This window comes from Hypanus sabinus, chromosome 7 (genome assembly GCF_030144855.1).
Source record: "Hypanus sabinus isolate sHypSab1 chromosome 7, sHypSab1.hap1, whole genome shotgun sequence".
In the NCBI taxonomy this organism is placed as follows: domain Eukaryota; kingdom Metazoa; phylum Chordata; class Chondrichthyes; order Myliobatiformes; family Dasyatidae; genus Hypanus; species Hypanus sabinus.
Window position 1 is genome coordinate 30,322,400 of NC_082712.1, and position 27,910 is coordinate 30,350,309.

A 27,910-nucleotide genomic window follows, 5' to 3' on the forward strand; every position below is an offset into this window, starting at 1 on the left:
GTATGCCAGATAAAGACAAGTTTCAACAGGGAAATAGAGAGGAGTTACTCCCATAAGAAACAGATTTAAATAAAATCTTTGTGCCAAAGTTAAAAGGCTTCTGTGAAGAAAAATCATCTTACTTAGGAAGCAGTCATGAATTGGATCACACAGCCTCTAAGAGTGGATGAAACCGAATCAGTTTATCACCTTCAGAAGGAAGTTAGGGAGGGTAATTGGAAGAGCTATCAGGAACAGAACTGACAGGATTTCTTTACTAGGCACCAGAATGGCCTCAATGGGCCAAATGGTCTCTTTATGAGCTGTACAATTAGATAATTCTACAAAGAATGTTCCCTGTTGTTTTCTTTTACATCTAATCATGCTTGGTGTAACTGCAGAAGTCCTCTAGTGAAGGCAGTACACCTGGGTGGTATATCAGTGTTGCTGGGTTGTTTGCACTAATTTGAATGCCAGAGAAGTGAATATGGTAAAAATAAAATCTCCCTAATTTTGCTTTCTACAAACCTTGTTTAGAATAAATAAAGGGAAATATTGGGAATTCACAGTAGGTGAACTTTACTTGCAAACGAACCGGTGAACTGTAATCCATTCTTCTGCTGGGTACAACTAGAATTTGCAGGAGGTGGTTTGTTTTAGATTTTACAATGTCCAATTTCCAGGGTTGTTTGTGGGCAATCTTTTGTAGTCTCATTCCGGAATTGCCAAATTGCCTGACTATAGACGGCAAGGAGGCCTTGAAATTCTACTGCAGCAGATGGATATCTGGGATGGGTACTGCAGCCGGGTAGAATCATCTGGTTTGGTCACTGTACTCCAGCAGTACAATTGGGAGACTGAGGTCAGGCCACAAGAAGTGCAGGTTTGAGTGAGCCAGGGGGGTCACAGGGATTTCAGGAAGGTAGTGGGAAGGTTGAGGGGGGGGGGGGGAGGTGTGGAGAACAATTAAAGGCAAACAGCGATTTGCCTGAAGGCAGCCCCATTTGAGAGTGGGAGGATGGGCAGGACCCCGTCATCTTGGGCCTGCCCATTGTTATCCTGGTTACACTGCAGTGCTCCAAGAGAAGCATTGCTTTTGTTAGGATGTCATCCCATGCTTAATCATATCAAAGGCACAGGAAGGAGCCAGAGCTAGAAGTGCCCAGTATGAGTGACTACCCAATGTGTTTAAAATGGTGTTTCATGCTGGGAAAGATCACATTGAAAAATAACTAGATCACATTAACTAGGTCGTGCAAATGGACTGCCAGAATTATTACTCTTTGATATGACCTGCATATTTAATATATGATTGTATGTTTTTCTTTTGGGCTGACAAGTAATATATATCAGCAATAGTAATAGTCAGTACTCGTCCTCACTGAAGGCAGCTTATTGATGCCTCAAGAATACAGGTATTGATAGTTACCCTTAGTAATGACATTACAAAGGACTGGTGATGAAACTGGAGGAGGAAGAGCAGCAGAGCCAGGGCTTGTGGCGGAACATTTGTGCATTATGTCCTCTTATCTAAGGCTTCCCAATTAGTGCAAGTATCCCAAAATGCACCCTCTACAAATTCCTTCTCTGTCTTTCTAAACTCCAAAGAATTTAGATCCAAGCTTTTTACCTCTTCTGATAGGACTGCCTCCTGCCATCCCAGGAAATCGCCTGGTGAATCTCCGGAGGATTAAGTCCAGTGCTACTGTATGCTTCACTTGTTTTTGATTTGTTTTATTGCTGTTGTTGTTGCTTGTGTTGTTCTGCTGAAAACTGTGGGCAAACTCTGTTGGCACTACAATGTGTGGCACATCCTTGGGTTGCTTTGGCAATTAATGAAAACGATGTATTTCACTGTATGTTTTGATTTATGTGTGGTAAATAAATGAATCTGAATCTTTTCACACCAAAATGGTGTGCAGCACTTCAGGTATAGCCTGACCTGCACCCTGTGCATCTGTAACAAAATCTCTTTTTGTTATATATAATATTCAAACCTTTCGCAATAAAGAAGAATATGCTATTTGCTTCTGGGTTACTTACTGCACCTATTTGCTAATGTTTTGTGCTTTGTACACAAGGCACCTTTTTGCCTTTTGATTTCCCTTGCTGAAGTGCTTGTCACCTCTCAATCTCCTGTGCTTCAGGGAATAAGTTCCAACTCTGTGCAACCTCTTCTTGTAATTCAGGCCCCCAAGTCTAGGAAATATCCTGGTATATCTTTTATAGAGTCATAAGTTCATCAAGCACTACAGCACAGTAACAGGCAGCTTACCCTAACTAGTCTTCTGCTTAGTCCCCTCTATTAAACTCTCATCCATATGCTTATCCAAACTTTTTGGCACTCTTTCTAGTTTAATAACCATAAGATGTAGAAGCAGAAATAGGCCATTTGGCCCATTGAGATTTCTCCACCATTTCATTATGGCTGATCCATTTCTCTCTCAGCCCCAGTCTCCCACCTTCTCCCCAAATTCCTTCATGCCCAGACTAATCAAGAATCTATCAACCTCTGCCTTAAATATACCAGATATCTTGGCCTCCGCTGCCAGCGGTAACAGCTTTTGCTAATATCTTTACTATAAATATATTACCAAAACTATACACAAGGCACCAAGAGAAGCCTCACCAATATCATGTATAACTGCATCTTAACTTCCCATTTGCCAGTCAGCCCGCATACTAAGCTGATGAAGATGCACCCCCATTGTTTCATAACCTTCTACACCATCTACAAGACCACCTAATTTAGTATCATTCACAGACTTACTAACCAAGTCTTATACATTCACATCCAAAACGTTTCTGTTTCCCTCGCTATCTGAAGGTAAGAGTGTTCCTCTGAAACCGTTTGTAAGCAGAAATGTTGTAAAGCGAAGAAGCAATTACCATTAATTTATATGGGAAAAATTTTTGAGTGTTCCCAGACCCAAAAAAAACCTACCAAATCATACCAAAGAACACATAAAACCTAAAATAACACGAACATATAGTAAAAGCAGGAATGAAATGATAAATATACAGCCTACATAAAGTAGAAATATTGTATGTATTGTAGTTTCACTTATCAAAATCAGGAAGGCAGAGAGCCAAAATCGATTTGGAGGAAAAAAATGGAGGAAATACATGCATGTGCACGTACACACCTACGCACATATACGCATATGTACACACATGCGTATGCACATACATGCATGCGCAAACAACTGCCCGCACAAGGCTTCACAGTCATGGTAGTCTTTCTCAGGTAAACACACTTATAAAGCGGGCGTCCTTTTTTTTCGTTAAAGCGAATATCCTCTTTGGTTAGCGAAAACAGGTACCAATGTAGGTCCTTCATAACAGCGAGTTGTCATAAAGTGAACATTCGGAAAACGGGGGCCACCTGTATAGAAAATACAATCAGCAAATGTACCTGCACAACTCCTGTTCACAGCACTAGACACAGACCTCCAGTCTGAGAAACAACCTTTGACCATCCTACCACTGAGCCAATTATGAATCCAGTCTGCGATCTTCCCCTGGACCCCATGCAATCAATTCTTCTATGTTAGCCTGCCTTGAGGGAATATTCTATTTATTCTTTACTTGGTCTTTTTTGGAGCTCCCTTGCAGAATCCTGAAATTTTCCCAATCTTTGCGTATACATTTTCAAAGGTTCCAAGGTACATTTAATGTCAGAGAAATATATACAAAATACATCCTGGAATTCTTTTTCTTCACAACCATTCACAAAAACAGCCCCCAAAGAATGAATGAGTTAAATGTTGGAACCCCAAAGCCCCCCCCCCCCCAGCTCCCCCTCCCGTGCATAAGCATAAGAAATCGCAGCAAGAGGCGGAGAAGGAAGAGGTAAAAGAAGCTCGGAGAGAGGCTGTCTTTCTTAACTGATTGTGGCAAGGAGGCTGGACTGCGCAGGCGCGTGACGTAGCACTCCAAAGGTTTAAAAAGAAAGACCGCCATATACAGCGGCCATTGTTGGAGTGGACTGAGGAAGAGTGGGATGGATTTGGATCAATCTGGCAGAGGCGAGGTTGGACGGGGCACGACTGCGCAAGCGCGTGAAAGTCGGCCCGTGAGGCAGCGGGAGAATTTTTAATAGTGAGCAGAGGCTGAGTACGAGCTTCACTCCAGGTGAGGTAAGGCCGGGTAAACTCCTTTAATTAATCTAGTTAGATTAGGAGCAGGTAATGGAGGCAGCAGTTGAGGCAGCTGAGTGCTCCATTTGCAGTATGCGGGAAGTCAGGGCGAGCACAGCTGTCCCTGATGACTACACCTGCAAAAGGTTCATCCAGCTGCAGCTCCTGACAAACCGTGTTAGGGAACTGGAGCTGGAGCTGGATGAACTTCAGATCATTCAGGAGGCAGAGACAGAAATAGACAGGAGTTTCAGGGAGATAGTCACCCCTAGGAGTCAGGAGACAGGTAGTTGGGTGACTGTCAGGAGAGGGAAGGGGAATAGACAGGAAGAGCAGAGCACCCCTGTGGCCATTCCCATCAACAATAAGTATACCATTTTGGATACTGTTGGTGGGCACAACCTACCAGGGACAACTTACAGTGGTTGCGTCTCTGGCACCAAAACTGGACCCTCAGCTCAGAAGGGAAGGAGGGAAAAGAGGGGAGCAGTAGTGATAGGGGAATTCAATAGTTAGGGGGACAGATAGGAGGTTTTGTGGAAGAGATCGAGAATCCCAGATGGTCTGTTGCCTCCCTGGTGCCAGGGTCCGCGATATCTCGAATCGAGTTCTCAGTATTCTCAAGAGGGAGGGTGAGCAACTGGATGTCGTGGTCCATGTAGGAACCAATGACATGGGTAGGAAGAGTGAGAAGGTCCTGAAAGGTGAGTTTAGGGAGCTAGGTGCCAAGTTAAAGGACAGGACCTCCAGGATAGCAATCTCAGGATTGCTACCAGTGCCACGTGCAGGTGGGTTTAGAAATAGTAAGATAGTGCAGATCAACACGTGACTGAAGACATGGAGCAGGAGGGAGGGTTTCAGATTTATAGATAATTGGGCAGTTATCCAGGAAAGGTGGGACCTGTTCCACCAGGACGGTTTACATCTGAACTGGTGGGGGACAAATATTCTTGCAGGTAGGTTTGCTAGAGAGGCTTCAGTGGATTTCAACTAGATATGAGGGGGCTGGAGAACCAGAGTGTAGGAACAGATGTATGGGAGAAGGAAGAAAAAGAAGACAGTAAAATTCTTTGTACTGTTAGAAATAAGCAGAGAGGAAGAGGTAGAGAATTTCTTATATACATTTATTTTAATGCTAGGAGCATTGTAAGAAAGGTGGATGAGCTTAGAGCATGGATTGATACCTGGAAATATGATGTTGTAGCTATTAGTGAAACATGGGTGCAGGAAGGATGTGATTGGCAACTAAATATTCCTGGATTTCGTTGCTTCAGGTGTGACAGAATCGGAGGGACAAGAGGGGGAGGTGTTGTGTTGCTTGGCAGAGAAAATATTGCAGCGGTGCTCTGGCAGGATAGATTTGAGGGCTCGTCTAGCGAGGCTATTTGGTGGAATTGAGGAAGGGGAAAGGTGTAGTAACACTTATAGGGGTGTATTATAGACCACCTAATGGGGAGCGAGAATTGGAGGAGCAAATTTGCAAGGAGATAGCAGATATTTGTAGTAAGCACAGGGTTGTGATTGTGGGAGATTTTAATTTTCCACACATAGACTGGGAAGCCCATTCTGTAAAAGGGATGGATGGTTTGGAGTTTGGAGCTGAAAGAGATGGGGGAGATTTTGAACAATTTCTTTACTTCGGCATTCACTAAGGAGAAGGATATTGAATTGTGTAAGGTAAGGGAAACAAGTAGGGAAGTTATGGAAACTATGACAATTAAAGAGGAGGAACTACTGGCGCTTTTAAGGAATATAAAAGTGGATAAATCTCCAGGTCCTGACAGGATATTCCCTAGGACCTTAAGGGAGGTTAGTGTAGAAATAACAGGGGCTCTGACAGAAATATTTCAAACGTCATTAGAAACAGGGATGGTGCTGGAGGATTGGCGTATTGCTCATGTGGTTCCATTGTTTAAAAAGGGTTCTAAGAGCAAACCTAGCAATTATAGACCTGTCAGTTTGACATCAGTGGCAGGTAACTTATTGGAAAGTATTCTTAGAAATGGTTCATATAATTATCTGGATAGACAGGGTCTGATTAGGAACAGTCAACATGGATTTGTGTGTGGAAGGTCATGTTTGACAAATCTTACTGAATTTTTTGAAGAGATTACGAGGAAAGTTGACGGGTAAAGCAGTGGATGATGTCTATATGGACTTCAGTAAGGCCTTTGACAAGGTTCCGTATGGAAGGTTAGTTAGGAAGGTTCAATCGTTAGGTATTAATATTGAAGTAGTAAAATGGATTCAACAGTGGCTGGATGGGAGATGCCAGAGAGTAGTGGTGAATAACTGTTTGTCAGGTTGCAGGCCGGTGAGTAGTGGTGTGCCTCAGGGATCTGTATTGGATCCAATGTTGTTTGTCATATACATTAATGATCTGGATGATGGGGTGGTAAATTGGATTAGTAAGTATGCAGGTGATACTAAGGTAGGTGGCATTGTGGATAATGAAGTAGGTTTTCAAAGCATGCAGAGACATTTAGGCCAGTTAGAAGAGTGGGCTGAATGATTGCAGATGGAGTTTAATGCTGTTAAGTGTGAGGTGCTAAATGTTGGTAGGAATAATCCAAATAGGACATACATGGTAAATGGTAGGGCATGGAAGAATGCAGTAGAACAGAGTGATCTAGGGATAATAGTGCATAGTTCCCTGAAGGTGGAATCTCATGTGGATAGGGTGGTGTAAAAAGCTTTTGGTATTTTGGCCTTTATAAATCAGAGCATTGAGTGTAGGAGTTGGGATGCAATGTTAAGATTGTAGAAGGCATTGGTAAGGCTGAATTTGGAGTATTGTGTACAGTTCTGATCACCGAATTATAGGAAAGATGTCAACAAAATAGAGAGAGTACAGAGAAGATTTACTAGAATGTTACCTGGGTTTCAGCACCTAGGTTACAGGGAAAGATTGAACAAGTTAGGTCTTTATTCTTTGAAGCATAGAAGGTTGAGGGGGGACTTGATAGAGGTATTTAAAATTATGAGGGGGATAGATCGAATTGACGTGGATAGGCTTTTTCCATTGAGGGTAGGGGAGATTCAAACGAGGACCTAAGTTGAGAGTTAGGGGGCAAAAGTTTAAGGGTAACATGAGGGGGAATTTCTTTACTCAGAGAGTGGTAGCTGTGTGGGACGAGCTTCCAGTAGAAGTGGTAGAGGCAGGTTCGGTATTGTCATTTAAAGTAAAATTGGATAGGTATAGGGACAGGAAAGGAATGGAGGGTTATGGGCTGAGTGCAGGTCTGTGGGACTAGGTCAGAGTAAGCATTCTGCACGGACTAGAAGGGCCGAGATGGCCTGTTTCCATGCTGTAATTGTTATATGGTTATAAGCAGCAACATAGCAATGATTCTTCCCCCCCCCCCAGCAAAAAAAGCATCTGTACCCCCTACCGAGCACTCAGGCATGCAGCAAAGTATCAATAAAGACACTTGCAGTACCCCAAAAACTACTCATTCACCCAGTAGTTTAACATACCACAGGCTCTATCTCGTTCTCCCTAATAAGGAAAAAAAGGTGTCCCCGTTTCATAGTGAGCGGGGAGACATAACAAAGTGTTATGATGTTAAAAGTCTGTTGCGTCGCTTTTTCCAAGCTCTGTGCCCAAAGAACTTGGGTCTCTGGGCACACAGCCAGCTCGCTGTTTCCGATCTTCCGTCTCCCAGGTTCCTGCGGAGGCACTGAACTCATCCACCCACCTCCAGAACCACGAAATCCTGTAACCCTGAAGGCGTGCTGGTCCTCTAGGCCGCTTCCTTGGTATATTGATTAGCAGCCAATCGTGAGACCCCGAGAGCAGAAGTCAGCGTGAAATTCCAGGTCAGGGTCACTTTTGTGACTGGGCACTTACCTGTTTGTGTACTTTTGCCTTGAAGAGATCCATATTACATTAGACTGTGCTTTCATTCCTTAAATGTACACTTGCTGGTTTACTTTCTTGTCTTTTAATACAGTTTCTCTATAGTTCGCTTTATTCTAATTTACTATCCAGTTTTAGATCCAACTAAATCAGTTTAATTTTTATATGAAATTTTAACATATTATGATCACAGTTCCCTAAAACCACTTCACTACTTGATTATAGTTTCTCATTGGCTGGCACTAGATCTAAGGTGGCCTGTTGACTTGTTGGTTCCTCAGTCAAAAGCACAAGAAGGAACTCATACAAAATACTGGAGGAACTCCAGTAGGTAAGGCAGCATCTATGGAAATTAATAAACGGTTAGCATTTCAGGCTGAGACACTTCTTTGGGACAGGCCCTGAAAAAGGGTCTCTACCCAAAACGTCAACTGTTTATTTACTTCGATTGGTGTTGTCCTCAATCAAAATACTGATATAGAAAGCCACGACTCAGTGGCACTCATTCTATTGCTGCCAGGTAGATTTGCCCAGTCTATATATAGCTTAAAACCTTTCATAATTATTGCATTATCCTTGTTACGTGCATCTTCTGATTTAGGCACTGCATTGCCGCTATTGTTGAGGCACTTATCTAATACTACCCCAATATTTTCTGCTATTTGTTCAGTTTTATCTCTATTTAATTGGTTAATTGGTCATTGTAAATTGTCCTGTGATGAGGTTAGGGTTAAATCTGGTTTGCTGGGTGGCGTGGTTTGAAGGCCGGTAGGGCCAGTTCGTGCTGTATCTCAATAAATAAATAAATAAATTAATTTAGATAAGCCACAGGCGACATTGGTGATGTACTTGTATTTTCCCATAGAGAAGATTCAAGGTTCAAAGTACATTTATTATCAAAGTGTGTACATATTATACAGCCTTGAGATTTGTCATTTTACAGGCAGCTTTAAAACAACGAAACCCGGACAGAACCCATTACAAAAAAGACAACTGTCAAACTCCCAATGCAGAGAGGGGGAAAACAAACAAGTTGTGTAAACAATAAAAGTAAGCAAATAGCATTCAGAACTAGATATTTACGAATGACGCAAAGCCAAACATCACTGCAGCTGGATCAGGCAACAGACATAGTCCATCGCAGACCTTAGATGCACAGAGGCATCTCTACGGCCAGCTCGGACATTCAGCGTAGAGCTATGGAAATGTCGCAGAGCAGCAAGCATAACCAGCCCTTGCCTCGCCTCTGGTCCTTTTCTGGCCCGGTGTTTAAATCATCCAAATGTTCTTCACTCTGGGGCCTGGACCCCACCACCATGATTCTGCCCATACCCGACCTTTCCATTTCAACCAAGCACTTAAATCGATCAAACATCGGGACTTCCCTCATTCTCAGGGACACCATGACTTTGCCTTGACTGTGCTTTGACTCAGTTTACCTTGTCCACCTTTTGCTGGCCTCTCCATTGTTAGTGTTGTTTGTTAGGAGGTATTGTGAGTAAGGAGAAGAATGTGAGTAGGAATCAAGGTTATAAATCAAACTGACTGGGAAATTACATGGCACATGAAATATAATGTGGAAAATGAACAGAAAGCGAGAGTGTTTTTATCTATGAGTGATTGGGTAATGTTAATGTTCATAGGTATTTGTGCATCATTGTGTACCAATCAGTGAAAGGCAAAATGCAGATATATTAATCTGTAAGAAAGACATAGTATGTTGGTCATTATTACAAAAGGCTTTTCATTAGGAGAAAAGATATTGATTATAAGATGTGGTGAGATTTTGCATCTGAATTATTGTCCATGATTTTGCCATCTTACCTAAACAAAAATAAGCTTGCCCTGGATGGATTACACCAAAGACTTGCTAAACTGCTTCCAGCAATAGTGTTTGTAATGTGAAGAGAGATTGAGCAGACTAAGCATATATTCTCCGGAGTTTAAAATGAGATAAGATCTCATTGAAATTTACAAAATTCTTACATCATGCAGGGAAGAAGTTTCCCCTGCCTGAAGAGTTAAGAACCAGGGGTCACAATCTCAGAATAAGGAGGCAGGCCATTTGGAAACGAGATGAGCAAAATTTGCTTCAGACAGAGAGTGCTGAATCTTCTGTCCCAGAGCAGTGTGGAAGTTCATTCAAAGCAGAGATTCCAGTTTCTAGATCAAACCTGCACAACCCTAACTGTTCTTCAGCAGTGGACTCCTGCTCCACTGTGGACTTGTCTCTTTGTAATATGGTCTTGTTTTTGCAGCCTTTTATGTTTTGTCTCTCTTCATTATCTAGTATAATTTATACTCTGTATTGTCGGTACCTATATGCCTGTGATGCTGCTGCAAACAAGTTTATTTAAAACCTCTACCCCACTCTACTTGTGTACTTGGCAATAAATTCGACTTGACTTGAGTTGACAGATTTCTGCATATTAATGAAAATCAAGGGATATTTGGATAGTGCAGGAACATATCAATGAATTTTCTTGAACATGATGAAATGTGAAGACATCTCAAATGGTTAGAGAGCCTACCCCTGCTCTGGTATCTTGCATTTTATGGTTCAAAAGTACTTTTAATATCAGAGTATGTATACAGTACACAACCTGAAATTTGTCCTCTTCACAGATATCCACAAAACAAAGAAACTCCATAGAATGAATGATAGAAACATCAAAGCCCCTCCAGCACCCCTCCTTTCCCTTTGTACAAGCTTCAGCAAAAGTATCGACTCCCAACTCTGCCCCATCTGCTTCAGGAAAATCACCCCCTCCCCAAACCTCACCCTGCAAGCAACAATCCCTAAGAGACTTTGATCCAGAGTCTTATCAAATTACTGTCGACAAGCCAGCACTTCAGTATCTCAGACAGACTCTCTGGCCCAGTGAGTGAGAGATCACTCCTGCAACAACGAGAGCTGAGCCCAATAACTTCCAGTTCCAATGTTACAATTGGAACGCCCAGGGTTGGCCCACCACTTTTTTCCACTGTGACTCTGGCCTCACTGACCACGATCCTGCCTCCACATACCCTCTGATGTAGCTGCAAATACCCCCTTCCCTGGTGGATGGTGCCCCTAAACTAATGCTGAAAGCAGTTCCCATTTTATGTTCCCATTGTGTCTCCATGTGCAGTGGTATTCCTCTGTATTAAAAGTCAGGTGAGGGGACGATCAGTTTTGGCCATGAAGCATAAACCTCTTCCTCTTCCTTCTTAGTAGTTGCATAGACTCACAATTCTCCACATAATTTCTTGGACAGAGACAGCAACAAGAAATGTTGCTTTAGTGCCTGTGGGGAACTGGAAGTATTTGCAGCAGGGGGAATAGAACAGGAAAAAATAAACAACTCAAATCTGTCACATGCATTAGCCCTTAACTTTGCTCATTAGCTTTTCTGGCTCCAGAGCAAATCCAGGCTTCAGTCCAAAATAAAATATGGCTAAACAAGATTCAGTCCCTGACACAATTTTCAGAAAGAATTTGACTGGAGATATTAGAGATTTACAGAAAAAAATTAGAATAGCTTGGGGAAAAACAGCTACCGGGCCAGAATCAGTTTCTGGATGCTTAATAGACTATCCTGTGGGCGTTTATGGAAGTGCAAGGTCAAGTGGTGATTTGAAAATGATCGAAAGTTTTAACATTGAGGTGTTGGTTAAGTGAGAACTAGTGAAGAGATGGTGATGGGACACAGAGTAGAAAGCAACCTCTCCATGGGAAGGGTGCTTGGGATGGCAGCTGCTCTGCCCAAGACTGCCAGAAACTGCAGGGAGTTGTGTCCCATTCACAGAAACCAGCCTCTGCTCCATAGACTCTTTCTACACTCCTCACTGCCTCAAGAAAGCAGCCATCATAATTAAAAACGTCTCCCACCCTCTTTTCCCCTCATGCTATGAGGCAGAAGATACAAGAGCCTGAAAGGATGCCACCAGGCTCAAGGACAGCTTCACTCCCAATGTTATAAGACTATTGGACAGACCTCTTGCCTGGTAATATGAGTTGTCGACTTTCCATCATCATGACCTTGCATCTTATTGCTTGCCCACAGTGCTCGTTCTCTGTGATTATAACACTATATGCTATAGTCTGCAGTCGCTTTTCCTGTGTTTCATCACACCAGTACAGAGATAGTACAAAGTTTTCCCTCTCTACCTCACATGTGACAATAATAAGCCAATTTAATTTAATTTCCAATTTAACTTTTGCCACCTGCATCTGAGATGTCCTAGCATCCTGAAACTGATTTCTAGCAATATAGCCATTTCTTAGTCTAGGGAGGGGTGGAGGTTATCTCAGTAATGTAGACATAGAAACATAGAAAATCTACAGCACAATACAGGCTCTTCGGCCCACAAAGTTGTGCCGAACATGTCCCTACCTTAGAAATTACTAGGCTTACCTATAGCCCTCTATTTTACTAAGCTCCGTGTACCTATCTAAAAGCCTCTTAAAAGACCCTATCGTATCTGCCTCCACCACTGTTGCCGGCACAAGTACATATGTCAGCCAGGATGGTCCCACCTGCTGAGGTTCCAGTTATCTGGAGCCTCGAGAAATGAAACTTGGAACAAAGAACTTGCCTTTCTCAGCCTTGAGCTATGCCAATGGCGATTAACTCAAGCCCTTATACGGAGCCAATGGTCATGAGAACTTGTGCTGATTTGTGCACAGCAAAGTCCCGTAGCAGTATTGCCTTCAGATCATCCCATTTCCTAGATGTGAGTGAAGTTTGTTTGAGATTAAATGTTGGCCAGGTTATTTAAAAAAAAGCTCCCTTTCAGGTGCTTTTAAGAGACCCTTAGAAAGTCATATGGATGATAGAAAAAATATGGGGCTATGTAGGATGGAAAGTTTAGATTCATTTTACAGAAGTTCTAAAGGTTCAGTAGAACGTCGTAGATTGAAAGGCCTGTACTGTACTGTACTGGGCTGTAATGTTCTATGTTCACCTTACTCTCAGTATAAGAGCAGTGGCCTGAGATGCAGTTATTTATCTCTCTGCCTGTTGATCATCACATTTCCGCTTCCTACTCCCTCCATTTCCCTGCACCAGAAAGCTTTCTGATCAACCTGCAGCATTAACTCCATTACTTTTCACCCGCCTCAACATACACTGTTCCCGATCCCACCGATATTTCTGGCATTTTCTGTTTTCATTTCCCAGAAGCTGGAGAGCCCTGCCGCAGCTCGGTGCTCCTCCAGTAGCACTCTGCAGCGACAGTTTGACATGTTGCTGTCTGGTCTCTAGACGGGGACTGAGCTGCTACAAGCTGAGACACGGCCGTCCCTGGAACAAAGTGACAATGATGGAGTTCCACATGAAGCAGCAGCTTAGCATGTGCGTAAGGCATGGATGTAATGCTGAGGCCTTGGTCAGACCACATTTGGACTATTGTGTGCAGTTCTGGGCCCCGCATTGAAGCAAAATGTGCTTGAATTGGAGGGGGTCCAGAGGAGATTCATGAGAATGATCCCAAGAATTAAACGGTTAACATGTGAAGAACATTTGATGGCTCTGGGCTTGTACTCACTGGAATTTAGAAGAATGAGGAGGGAATCTCATTGAAACCTATCAAATATTGAAAGGCTGACATAGACTGGATGTTTCCAGTAGTTGGGGGGGGGGAGGGAGTTGAGGGCCAGAGGGCACAGCCTCGGAATACAAGGATATCCCTTGAGAACAGAGCTGAGGAGGAATTTCTTTAGCCATAGGGTAGTGAGTCTATAGAATTCATTGCCACAGACGGCCAAGTTATTGGGTGTACTTAAAGCAGAGGTTGATAGGTCCTTGATTAGTATGGGTGTCAAAAGTTATAGGGAGAAGGCAGGGGAATGGTGTTGAGTAGGATAATTAATCAGCCATGATTGGCAAGCAGACATGATGGGCCAAATGGCCTAATTATTGCTCCTATGTCTAATGGTCTTACTAAATCTACAATAAGGTAGTATTTCAGTAAACCAGTAATGAAAGCAATATTTTGAGCTTCTGGGCATAAGGATGTTAATTCTGGATCCTTCAGTAATAATTATTCAGTGGCAATTTATTTGTATCGGTGTAATAATTCACAAAATCAACAAAGATGCCATATGTGATTTGATGCTACATGAAAAGCCTGTTTCCTCAACAGCTGTTAACACAAATTAACTTTATAATTAATAGCCAATGTAAGTACATAGAGCAGCAGTATGCAAATATGGAATATTGTGAACAAGCTTTACTTGGAACAAATCCAATTTTAAAATTGCAATTTTCATACACCATAGGCTGTTGTTGGTATTTAGCAGCCTTGACACTGAAATTGTAGGTTCAGTCCCAGTCTAGAGACCTGACAGCAACATGCAGAACTTGTCCCAGCGTGCTGCTGAAAGAAGGCTGACTCAAGGAGTGCCTCTCTACTGTAAAGCAACAACAGAAAAATGGCAGAAATGCTCTGGGAACAAGGACGGTCTGCGCTGAATGAACAAAAGTTAATGTTTCACGTTGATGAGTGTTCAGCGTGGAGGGAGCTTTAAGGTGCAAACAGATGAAGTGGAGTGGGCAAGGAGGAAGAGGAAAGCAAAGGCCAAAGTGGGTGCAGTAGTAGGTGCTGAGCACTTTAACATGGGATTACAGCCAAGTGGGGAAAGTATACTTTGCAGTGGTGGATTGCATTAACAGAGTGCCATTATTTTAAGGATCAAGCTAGGATTACAGGGCATTAACAGTTGTACTATAAATTCTGTATCACCACTTCTGTGGTTGCAGTGACATGCCGATCAAGATCAAGGAATGAATTAGCTTGCAAAGATTTCATGATCCTTCAGACATAGCCAAACATTTAATTTTAATGTTTACCATAACCTGGTGGAGGTACTGGTAGATTGTGGTCATTCGTATTTATATGGAAGGGTTTCATTGTTAGATATACACTGCAGACCTGAAAGAGAGCTCTTTCCATTTGTTGGATTGCATAAAATGGACTGCAAGCCCGTATTTACACTGCATTATGGGCCAACAGCATCCCGACCTCCGGGATTAATTTTATTTGTACATTTGGAGTATCAGTAAACCTGGCAACAACAAAACTTCCCATCCCATTTACAAGATATTAAGAGGAATTGACAGAGTGGACAGCCAGTGCCTCTTCCCCAGGCACCACTGCTCAGTACAAGAGGACATGGCTTTAAGGTAAGGGGAGGGAAGTTCAAGGGGGATATTAGAGGAAGGTTTTTCACTCAGAGAGTGGTTGGTGCGTGGAATGCACTGCCTGAGTCAGTGGTGGAAGCAGATACACTACTGAAGTTTAAGAGACTACTAGACAGGTATATGGAGGAATTTAAGTTGGGGGGGTTATATGGGAGGCAAGGTTTGAGGGTCAGCACAACATTGTAGGCCGAAGGGCCTGTAATGTGCTGTACTATTCTATGTTCTATGTTCTATCCTTTGTGGCTGCTAGCAGAGGGAGTGCTTGTGTAAGAATGAACCTTTGTGGCTTCTCACCTGGGGATGTCTACAGCATCAGGACAAATAACAGGCCATGTGTTTAAATCTTTTCAGTCCCCTACTTGCTATCTGCATCATGATAACAATGCATCTGACTACACAGTCCTGCAGTATATAGAGTATTCCTCTATCATCATCATTATGCGCCATGTCAGTGTTCCTCTAAACCTCACATAATTTACTTAATCCAGTTATAGATTACTATTTAGATGTGGATATAAATGTATAGATTAAGATCAGGAGTAGTCCCTGAGCCTGCTTTACCATTGATGATTTTGAAGATTAAAGATTTGTCACATGTACATCAAAATGTACAGTGAAATGTATTGTTTGTGTCAATGGATAACAAAGTCATAGGATGTACTGAAGTCAGCCCACAAGAGTAGATATGGTTCTGGCACCAGCATAGCAAGGATATGGGATGAATATGGGATGAAACCACTGCAGCCAGAGGATCACTAGGAGAACATACAAACTTCTTTCAGACAGTGGCAGAACTGAACCCGGGTTGCTAGCACTGTAATAGAGTTGCACTAACCATTATGCAATGGTGCTGCCCATTCAGAAGATCATGGCTGGTCTGATTATTACCTCAACTCTGCATACCCACCCGTCCACTCTTAGTAATACCACCTTATCTAGAATCTATATTTTGAGGAAGTGATCCAATGATCATCTGTCCACTGAGGGGGGAAAAATACTTGGGTGTCATTTCTGTCCTAAATGGTCAAACTTATATTTGTAAATGGTGACCTCAGTTTCAAAATCTCCTACAAGATTAACTATCGTCTCTACATCCACCTGTTGTGGACCTTGAGGGGTCCTCAAGATTTGTATCTTTCAGTGCCCATTCACTCTTGTTAAGAAACTTGCCTATCCAAACATTGCTTATAAGACAATTCCGTCCATTCCAGTTAATTAACTCTCTGAACTGTTTAAAGTGCATTAATATCCTTCCTCATATCAGCCAATTATGTGCATGGTGTTTTAGGTGTAATCTGTACCTCTCCACTTCTAAGTGAAACATTATTTCCCTAGTTTTATTTTGAATTTCTCACTTGCCAACAGTGCAATACTCCATCCCATACAGCTTCGCTGAATTTATAAGCCTGCCCCACTCTTTGACGTTAAACTTCAAATATTCTGTACACTCTGTCAAACTAGATTGCTATTTCATACACATTTGGACTGGAGGTAGATTTCCTCTGTATGTAAGGCAAAGATGAACTCTTGTATTTTTAACTGTTGTTAAAATTTAATAACCATTTAGTCATTGAATTTGTGAAGATTCTCAAACCTTTGTCTTGATTCCTGAGTTATGAAATCTCTGGGGAATAGATTTTACTTTAGTATTTTTGACCAGGTAGGCATACAGTAGTTAAGCGTAATTGATGAGTCTTCATTATTGCCTGCTAGATGGTGTTATTGTGCAATTGATTCAATAGATTGACACTGCTCAGATGCTGATCTTTTACATTTTGAATAGAAGTTTAATTCTGTTTTGATTTTCCATGTATCCAGAGAATTATTTGTCTTCCATTAAGAATTGCTGGATACCCAACAGGAAGCCTCAATAGTTCTTTCATCCCTGACGTAAACTTGTCCATGTCAATTGCACCATGATACTTGCACACTTTCACCGTACTGATGTTTTACTGAAATAAAAGCAGAGAATCCTGGTGATACTCAGCTGGTTCAGGCAACAGAGTCAGTGTTGCACATCAAAGACACTTCTTCACAACTGGAAACAATCAATTCTACAGAGTTTAGTAAACTAATTACATTCTTAGGAACTATACCAGATCTGATGAAGGGTCTTGGACCTGACACATTATCTCAGCTTCTCTTTCTACAACTGCTGTCTATCCTACTGAATCTTAAGAAAGATTTGCAAAATTGATCCCTGGGATGGCAACACAGACACACAAGATTAGTCAGTCAGAACAGAGAGTAGAAGAGAGAGCAGGAACTCATAGAAACCTGTAAAATTCTGAAAGCAGTAGACATGCTGAATGCAGGAGGATGTTCCCAGTGGGTGGGTCTCTGCCTCAGGATATGAAGTATGCCATTTAAAACCAACATCAAAGAAGCTTTTTCATCTGGTGGTGATAAACCTGTGGAATCTTCTAACACAAAAGGCCAAGGAGACCAGGTCATTATTTCTATTCAACAAGGTAAATATATTCCTTAATGCTAAAGACATCGAGAGGGATGGAAAGAAAGCGGGAACTTGTTAACAGTTATCCATGTTAATACTGTTGGATTTTCTATATCAAAGTAAAAGTTGGGTTTATTGATGTATTAACAAGTTCGTGAATGCACAGGTACAATGAAATTATGAAAAACCTATGAACAGCAGCATCACTGGCACATTGCATCATATAAGCAGCATTCACAAGTAAAACATAAAGCATAATTTTTTTCAAGAAATCACAAAACAAAAGAAGTCCATTTTACTGCAAAGTTGCTAAATTAAGAACTGAATAGATAGAACAGTACAGCTCAGGAACAGGTTTGTCAGCCCACTATACTGAACTAATTGAATTAGTAATCAAATGCCTGACTGAACTAATCCCTTCTGCCTCAATAATAGCCATATATTTAAGTTTCTTGCACATTAATGTGTCATCTAAGAGTGTTTCGAATGCCTCTACCATATTTGCCTCCACTACCACCCCAGGCAGTGAATTCCATGCATCCACCACTCTCTGTGTATATATAAAAGAAACAACACTCCACACATCTCCTTTGAATTTACCCCCTCTCACATTTAACGTATACCTTCCAGTATTAGGCATCTCAATCCTGGGAAAAGATATACACCTCATGAGCTTATAAACCTTAGCCTGCGTCACTCCATAGTAAACAACCCAGGTTTGTCCAGCCCTGATAACATGTGCCCTCTAATCCATGATTCATTCTGGTAAAGAGAAGCAGCTGTCCTTTAACCTGGTGTTGTGGGCCTTCAGGCTTCTGTACATTCTGTCTAATGATAGTCGATAGTCAGGAACCAAGGATGTTAACAGGGTGTCTACCATTTTAACATAATGAGTTCTGATATAAAATGCAGTGCCTCCAAGGTTTTGGTAACTTATTAAGGGAAAGCAGGTATATCTCCTCATTAATTAACCAATCAGTTGGTAGCAACTCAATATGTAAAATTATGCAAACAAGATCAAACTGTTCAGCTGTTGTTCAGATCAAACGTCAGAATAGGGAAGAAATGTGATCTAAGTGACTTTGACCGTGGAATGATTTTTGCTGCCAGATGGGGTGATTTGGGTATCTCAGAAACTGCTGATCTTCTAGGATTTTCACACACAGTAGTCTCTAGAGCGTTGGCGCATGGCCAAGTGGTTAAGGCGTTCGTCTAGTGATCTGAAGGCCACTAGTTCGAGCCTTGGCTGAGGCTGGTGTGCCCTTGAGCAGGGCACTTAACCACATATTGCTCTGCGACGACACTGGTCCCAAGCTGTGTTGGTCCTAATGCCCTTCCTTTGGACTACATTGGTGGTGTGGAGCGAGGAAACTTGCAGCATGGAAGTGCCGGATTTCCATACAACCCTGCCCAGGCTTGCGCCCTGGAAACTTTCCAAGGTGCAAATCCATGGTCTATCGAGACTAATGGAGGCCTACAGTCTCTAGAGTTTGCGGAGAACAAAAAAGCATCCAGTGAGTGGTGGTTCAATAGTAAATCAAATAACCGTGTGTTACCATAGTGGTGTGCAGAAGAGCATCTCTGAATGCACAGCATATCGATCCTTGAAATGGATAGACTAATGCAGCAGAAGACCATGGACATACAGAAATACCCAATAAACTGAGTGTATTTGAGCAGTTGTAAATAAATAATTTCTCTGGCTCCAAGGAAACCTTGGAAAACAGGGATTTTTAGTTTATCTCTTTCAAGGAGATGGGCTGAAAGACCTGTTTCTGTGCTTGATTGCTATATGATTCTATACCCTTGAAACCTCCAATTTATGTACCCATAACAAAATAAAGGAGCTTGAATTAAATTGACCTTTACACTTGCAATAAGCCCTAAGGTTCTTTATAGAAACATTATCAAACCAAGCAGGTAAAGTAATGTAAAATTGGTTTATTGCCAGTTTCAAGGTTATTGCTTGTGGAAAGGCAAGAGAAACTGCGGACAGTGTAGCAGTGTTTGTAGTAGAAAGACACCCAGTAGTGACCATTACGTTTCCATTAATGAGGACTGCTATCAGTATCAGAATCAGAATCAAAATAGGATTAGTATCACTGGCATATGTCGTGAAATTTGTTTTGCTTAGTGCAAAAAGACAGGGAAGTAAGTTACTGAGTTGGTGTTTCATGGGTTCATTGTTTATTCAGAAATCTGATGGTGGAGGGGAAGAAGCTGTTCCTGAAACATTGTGTGTTTGGGGGCTCCTGTGCCGCCTCCTTAATGGTGGCATCTTAGTGGCATAGAAACTCAACAGCTGCTGCACGTTCTCACTGGTGTGGGAGAAGGAAGCAAAAGCCTTGCATTAACTAGTGGGTCATCCCACAGTTCCTCAGACCTCTCAGTTTTTTTCTGGTCCTGCTGAAGGGTTTCGGCTGGAAACATCAACTGTTTAGTATTTTCCACAGGTACTGCCTGGTCAGCTGAGTTCCTCCAGCATTTTGTGTGTGTTCTGTGTGGTGTCAGAATCAAAGAATTTGGGAAGGGACAGCCAATTTACACATAGCAAACCCCATAAAAATCAATAAGACAATGATCAGATAGTTGCAGGAGTGATGTTGGTTTACTAATAAATATTATCTGGGGAATATTTTTATTCAAAATAGTGCTTTGAGAATGTGTATATCCATTAAGAAGGGAATTCCCTACTGATCTAGAGTATGTCCCTCATTATTTTATATACTTCAGTCAGCTCCTCACTTAGACTTTTTTAATAGAAGAAAAAGACCTGCTTATTCAGCCCTTCAAACAAAAGGTGTAGCCATGGGCAGTCACTTGGGACCCAACTGTGACTGCCTTTTCATCAGCTACGTGGAACAGTCTATGTTCCAAGCCTGCACTGGTGTCCATCCCCAACTTTTCCTAAGCTACATCAACGACTACATTTGTGCTGCTTTCCGCATTCATGTGGAGCTCGTCGACTTCATCAACTTTACCTCCAATTTCCACCCTGCCCTTACATTTACCTCGTCCATTCTTAACACCTCCCTACCCTTTCTCAATCTCTCTGTCTCTGTCTCTGGAGAAGCCCATCTACTGACATCTGTTAATAAACCCACAGACTATCACAAATACCTGGACTATACCTCTTTCCACCCTGTTACTTGTAAAAACACCATCCCTTCTCTCAATTTCTCTGTCTCCGCCACATCTGCTCTCAAGATGAGGCTTTTCATTCCAGAACAAAGATGTCTTCTTCTTTCAAAGAAAGAGGCTTCCCTTCCTCCACCATTAATGCTGCCTTCAATCGCCAATGCTGCCCTCAACCGCATCTCTTCCATTTCTCACACGTCTGCCCTTTCACCCTTCCTCCCACCACCCCATCAGAGATAGGATTCCTCTTGTCCTCACCTACCACCCCACCAGCCTCCGAGTCCAGCGCATAATTCACTGGAATTTCCGCTGTCTCCAATGCAATTCCCCCCCCCCCACACACACTTTCTGCTTTTCATAGGGATCGCTCCCTATGCCTTGTCCATTCCTCTCTCCCCCACATAGTCTTCCTTTATTTGATACAACCTGTGCCCTGGCTATTGAAAGCAAGTATCACAAATGCTTTCTTCACCTCTTACCTACTTGTGCTGCCACCTTTAGGGAACCCTAAACATCCAGCACAAGAAATTCTGCAGACGCTGGAAATCCAGAGCAACACAAACAAAATGCTGAAGGAACTTAGTGGATCAGGCAGCAAATGAACAGTTGATGTTTCAGGCTGAGGACTGGAATGAAAAGGGGGAAGAACCCAGAATAAGAAGGTGGGGGAGGGGAAGGAGTGCAAGGTGATTGGTGAAGCCAATTGGGTGGTGGGGGGGGAATGAAGTAAGAAGCTGGGAGCTGATAGGTAGAAAATGTAAAGAAGGGCTGGAGAAGAAGGAAACTGATAGGAAAGGAGAGTGGACCATTACCATGGAAGGCAAGGTGGCACCAGAATCTGTTGCTTAACATTCCTTAGAGAACTATATTTACTGTGCACGCCTTACTCCTTACTTCTCTCATAGCGCACCACCTTGCACTTGAAGATTAAAGGTTATACAGTGAAATGCACCGTTTTGTGTCAATGATCAACACAGTCCATGTTGAACTGGGGGCAGCCCGCAAGTGTAACCTTGCTTCTGGCATCGATATTGCATGCTCACAACTTATTAACCCTAACCCCAACATTTATCTTCTTCGTCTTCTTCTCAGACAATCCCTCAGGACCGTGAGTGACTTGCTTCCGCTCCAATTTTATGCCCAACGTGGGAGTGACAAACCCTTCCACAATTGGTGATGGAGGGGGTGGGCGTGAGGGGTGTTTGTGTGGTTGTGTGTTCTTCTGTCGTTTTCTCAGGGCTTATGTGTACTCCGGATGCATGGAGCCATTGTACCTGTACCATTCCAAACGTACCTTCATTATGCATGTCATGGCTTAGACCTCAGCTATACTCTTCTCTGCCATCACACATCGATCTCATCTGCTGTTGTCACCAGTTACTGAATTTCCAACATGACTTATGAGAATTAATGAACTTTTTCTCCCCACTGATCAGAAAGTGCTTAACCTCTGCTTTTCCCTTTTCCCCACTGCATTTGAGTGTCAAAATGCTAAACTGCTCTCATGAGAAATTCACACAGGAACTCACCACATGACAACCTTGTACCCCATGGACCAGTGTTTTGGGTTCTGACATAAGATTGCTAGCTTAAAAAATGTGACTTGTTTTGCTACTGGGTGTTTTCTGTTTTCTGAAACAATTATTTATTTTTTTTATTTTAGGTGTAAAGAAATAGGAAGTGTCGGCTGTGTAGCACCTTCAGCCTGCTCTGCCATTCAGTTAGATTGCGGCGTATTTGATTTTAGCTTCAGATCCTGCCTTTCTCTGTTACCCTTGACAAAAATCTATCTCAGCCTTTCAGTACGTTCAATGAGTCGGCATCCACAGATCTCTGAGTTAGAGATTTCCAGTGATCCATGACCTTTTAAAGAAGTCCTCATGTTAAATAGGCAATGTCTTATCAATCCTAATCAACAGACAGTTGTCTGTTGCTAGAGTCGGTTATCAAAGATGTGATAACAGCACATTTGGAAAGAGGTGAAATCATCGGACAAAGTCAGCATGGATTTGTGAAAGGAAAATCATGTCTGACGAATCTTATAGAATTTTTTGAAAATGTAACTAGTAGAGTGGATAGGGGACAGCCAGTGGATATGGTATATTTAGATTTTCAAAAGGCTTTTGACAAGGTCCCACACAGGAGATTAGTGTGCAAACTTAAAGCACATGGTATTGGGGGTATGGTATTGATGTGGATAGAGAATTGATTGGCAGACAGGAGGCAAAGAGTAGGAGTAAACGGGACCTTTTCAGAATGGCAGGCAGTGACTAGTGGGGTACCGTAAGGCTCAGTGCTGGGACCGCAGCTATTTACAATATATATTAATGATTTAGACAAGGGAACTAAATGCAGCATCTCCAAGTTTGCGGATGACACGAAGCTGGGCGGCAGTGTTAGCTGTGAGGAGGATGCTAAGAGGATGCAGGGTGACTTGGATAGGTTAGGTGAGTGGGCAAATTCATGGCAGATGCAGTTTAATGTTGATAAATGTGAGGTTATCCACTTTAGTTGCAAGAACAGCGAAATAGATTATTATCTGAACAGTGGCCGATTAGGAAAAGGGGAGATGCAACGAGACCTGGATGTCATTGTACACCAGTCATTGAAGGTGGGCATGCAGGTATAGCAGGCGGTGAAAAAGGCAAATGGTATGTTGGCATTCATAACAAAAGGATTTGAGTACAGGAGCAGGGAGGTTCTACTGCAGTTGTACAAGGCCTTGGTGAGACCGGACCTAGAATATTGTGTGCAGTTTTGGCCCCCTAATCTGAGGAAAGACATTCTTGCCATAGAGGGAGTATAAAGGTTCACCAGATTGATTCCTGGGATGGCAGGACTTTCATATGAAGAAAGACTGGATTGACTAGGTTTATACTCACTGGAATTTAGAAGATTGAGGGGGGATCTTATTGAAATGTATAAAATTCTAAAGGGATTGGACAGGCTAGATGCAGGAAGATTGTTTCCGATGTTGGGGAAGTCCAGAACGAGGGGTCACAGTTTAAGGATAAAGGGGAAGCCTTTTAGGACCGAGATGAGGAAAAACTTCTTCACACAGAGAGTGGTGAATCTGTGGAATTCTCTGCCACAGGAAACAGTTGAGGCTGGTTCATTGGCTATATTTAAGAGGAAGTTAGATATGGCCCTTGTGGCTAAAGGGATCAGGGGGTATGGAGAGAAAGCAGGTACAGGGTTCTGAGTTGGATGATCAGCCATGATCATACTGAATGGTGGTGCAGGCTCGAAGGGCCGAATGGCCTACTCCTGCACCTATTTTCTATGTTTCTATGACAGAAAATGCTGGAGCAACTCAGCAGGTTAGGTAGCATCAATGGAAATGAATAAACAGTTGACATTTCTGGCCAGGGAGAAGGCACCAGAATAAAAAGGTGGGGGGTGGGGGAGAAAGGGGAATCTTGAGAAGGTGACTGGTGGAGCCAGGTAGGAAAGGTAAAGGGCTGGAGAGGAAGGAATCTGTTACGAGAGGAGAATGGACTAAGGGAGAAAGGAAAGGAGTATCCAGCAGGAGATGAAACGTGAGAAGAGGTAAGAGGCCGGTGGGATTAGAAGAAGAGAGGAGGGGGAGGAACATTTTTTTTTCCAGAAGGAGAACTTGATATTCAAGCCATCAGATTGGAGGCTACCCAAACCGAATCCAAGATGATGCACCTCCACTGAGGGTGACTTCATCTTAGCACAAGAGGAGGCCATGGACCGACATGCCCTCCTCCTTATTCTGCAGCTTTGCTCCTCATCAGATACCACTTGAAAGGAGACCTGCTCCCTGCGTCAATCCTGTCAAGCTTTTTAAGTGATTTATGTTTAATAACTTCACCTCTAATACGTCTGACTCTCAGTGAGAACGCCCAACCTAATTAATCTTTCTTCATAAATCAGTTTTAATGCTCCTTCACCTAAAGTCACTTCCTATCCTTTATCTTTGTTCAGCAAAACCAGCCCCACAACATGCAAGTCTGTTAAAAGGAAAGCAACACCCTTACGTTACCAATGTGTTTTCCATCATCATTTTGTACCAAACTGGAGCTTACTTGACAGGAGATATTCTTCCCTCAGGACAAGACAGATGGAGTGTCCATTTTCATTTTGGCAGCATCATCCCAGCAACCTCACTGAAGAATGACCTAATTTTAAGTTTTCAGCTTACATATTCAGTTCCAGAAAGAGTTATTATATGGATTAAAAACTCATGATCATGAATATGTTATACACTCAACAATTCAGAAACAGCGACTTCCCCTCAGCCAACAGATTTCTGAACAGTCTATGAACACTATCTCATTACTCCTGTTTTTGCCCTATTTATTTATTTGTGTAATTTATGGTAATTTTATGCCTTTCCAATGTACGGCTGCCACAAAACAACAAATTTCATGTCATTTAAGCTGGTGACGATAAATCTGATTCTGATATTTAGTCGAGGCTAACAATCCATATTTATTCTGTTTATTAATTTCCTGAAGCTTCTGCATCATAGAACCAGAATGTAATTAATCATTTAAATATTAGTTTCCTTTAATATGCTTGTATTACACTGTAAGGCATAACAAGATTTCAAGTATTAACTGAAAAGTGCATACAGAGTATTGATAACTTTTTTGCCTTCTTATTGTAGGGGTTCCAACACCCAGTCAAGAAATTCTTCGCCATACATTAAACATGCTCGTAAGAGAGCGAAAAATTTACCCAACTCCTGACGGATATTTTATTGTAACTCCACAGACTTACTTTATTACACCTTCTTTAATAAGAACAAATAGCAAATGGTATCACCTGGATGAAAGGATACCTGACCGTTCTCGATGTACTTCCCCACAACCAGGGACTATAACTCCATCTAACTCTGGCTGCCTCAGAGACAGGGGCCATCACCGAAACCACTGCGATTCTTGCAACTGCTTCAGAGAGGAATTCCATAATCATTCATCCACGCTTCAGAAGAAATCAATAAAAGATTGTAAGGACTCCTATTGTCCTCCTTCTTTCAGTCAGATGCCAATAACACACACTGAGAAAAGTAAAAGTACGGTTAACTGTTCATATAAGACTGAAACATTGCCAAAAACCAAGGACGGAGAAAAGCAACCAAAAAAATTTGGTCTGAAGTTGTTCAGACTGAGCTTTAAGAAGGACAAGTCAAAACAGTTGGTGAATTTTTCCGCCCAGTTCCCTCCTGAGGAATGGCCTCTCCGTGACGAGGATAATCCGACCTCCATACCGCGGGAGGTGGAGCAGGAGATAATTAAACGGATTAACCCAGACCTGACAGTGGAGAATGTCATGAAGCACACGGCGCTAATGAAGAAACTTGAAGAGGATAAGGCCCATCGAAATAAACCAGGGTCGTCTGCCCAGCATAGTGGCAAAAGCAAAAAAAGCAGAGGCCACAAAAAGGTCCATGGTAAGCCCCGATCACACAGTAAGTCAAGAGTTCCTAAGGGCGAGCAATCAGAAGATACACATTTAGATGTAACAGAGTGCAGAGAGTATGAGTTTTATGATCCAATTACCAGGTCACCATGTGATAAAAGTACAAGTATGGAAATGAAGGGTGACAACAGCTTTGTTACATATGACAGAATTAACATGGCTGAATCTCATTATCCAGTGACCCCAGAGTGGGATGTGTCTGGTGATCTGTACAAGAGAAGGGTGGAGGGTCAGCTTCACGAACATTCCAGGGAAAGTTTACAATCCAAAGTACATCGGAGCCACAGCCATACGCAGGATAGAAAATCAAGAAATGATCGGACCAGCAAAGCCAAGGAACGGTCTAGATCAATGGATAATTCGAATAGACCCCTTGGCACTATTTTGTCAGGCACTGCAGAAGAGATGCAAGGATGTAACATGGATGAAAGCCACTTGAATAATGACAAATTGCGTTCTTCCAAGTTGCTCGGCCATCATAGATCAGGGCTGACATCACATTCAAATCATATCACTGAGCCTAGTATACCCGAATGTGTTGATATTGATAATGTAGCAGGCCTCGATGACACCTGCAATCCACTGGAACCTCTTACAGCTGAAGAAACCTTGCCTAATTGCAATGAGCCTAGTGGCTCTGATGCTGTCATAAAAGCAGATGATTACTTTCAGTGTAATGTGCCCAAGGAGACTGTTCGGACTGTATCTTCTCCAGCAGCTAACTGCCATGATGAACATCTGTTTAAAGATTATGACACTTTGACTTTGACCGATGGAGTTAAGAAGCTGTCTCCCTTGGACAGATTCTTGAAACATCCACCTATCGAAGAAAATGTGAATGGGCAGCTGGAACAATTGTCACTGCAGCAGAAGCATTATCCGGAAAATATAGATATGAACAGCATTAATTTGCCTGTAACGTCACAAGCATCAACAGTGTCATTGCCAAATGGACAAGTGTTTAAGTCACAGTCCGAAACTCAAACTGTAAATCACGTGGATAATAATAGCCAGGATCTCCCTGGAATTTCTTTATACGAATCGCAACACAATAAACCATCTGAATTGTTTCACACTAACTGTGAGAACCTTGTTGGTCTATCAAGTGCAGTGCAATCACTGCCAGAGCATGGAGACATGGCCGGGCATCAGGAGTCTTCTTTTGATTATTATAATGTTTCTGACGATGACTCAGAAGATGGCACCAACAAAAACCAACAAGAAGGTAAGAGCCGAGAAGATGGTGGGACGGTGCAATGGTTGCTGGAACGAGAGAAAGAAAAAGGTCTCCAGAGGAAGTTTGAGAAGCATCTGACTCTCCTGAGCCCAAAGGAAAGTGACACCAGCGCCAGTCAAAAAGCTTCACATTCTGCTCGACTAGATAGTATGGACAGCAGCAGTATAACAGTAGACAGTGGATTTAATTCTCCACGGTAAGCACGTGAATGTAAATCCAGCACAGTCATTCGAGAGCTTTTAAGTATTTTTCATCTTGTAGTAGAATGTTACTTAGAGAAAGATTTCAAAATTAGCTGATACAATGTATGTAAGATTAAAACCTGTAAAATTGAGAAATAAAGAATGGAGAATTGATTTGTCTAGCATAAGATGTAATTCATCATAGTGATGTACTGTAGTCCTCATAGTTCTTGCTTTGTTTCTTAGTATTGAGTATTAGATAAACTGACAATTTTATGTAAACATG

The 27,910-nt window shown here is 42.2% G+C and overlaps 1 protein-coding gene across 7 annotated transcripts in view; it reads left to right on the forward strand.

Annotated features, from left to right (window-relative positions):
* The window catches only part of LOC132396634 (storkhead-box protein 2-like), a 322,374-nt gene that overhangs the window by 286,472 nt on the left and 7,992 nt on the right, over positions 1 to 27,910 (forward strand). For all 7 annotated transcript variants that reach the window (XM_059974343.1, XM_059974345.1, XM_059974349.1 and 4 more), the window contains exon 3: positions 25,391 to 27,638. In XM_059974343.1, coding sequence (XP_059830326.1) covers positions 25,391 to 27,638 — 2,248 coding nt within the window. The remainder of the gene's footprint in view (positions 1 to 25,390; positions 27,639 to 27,910) is intronic.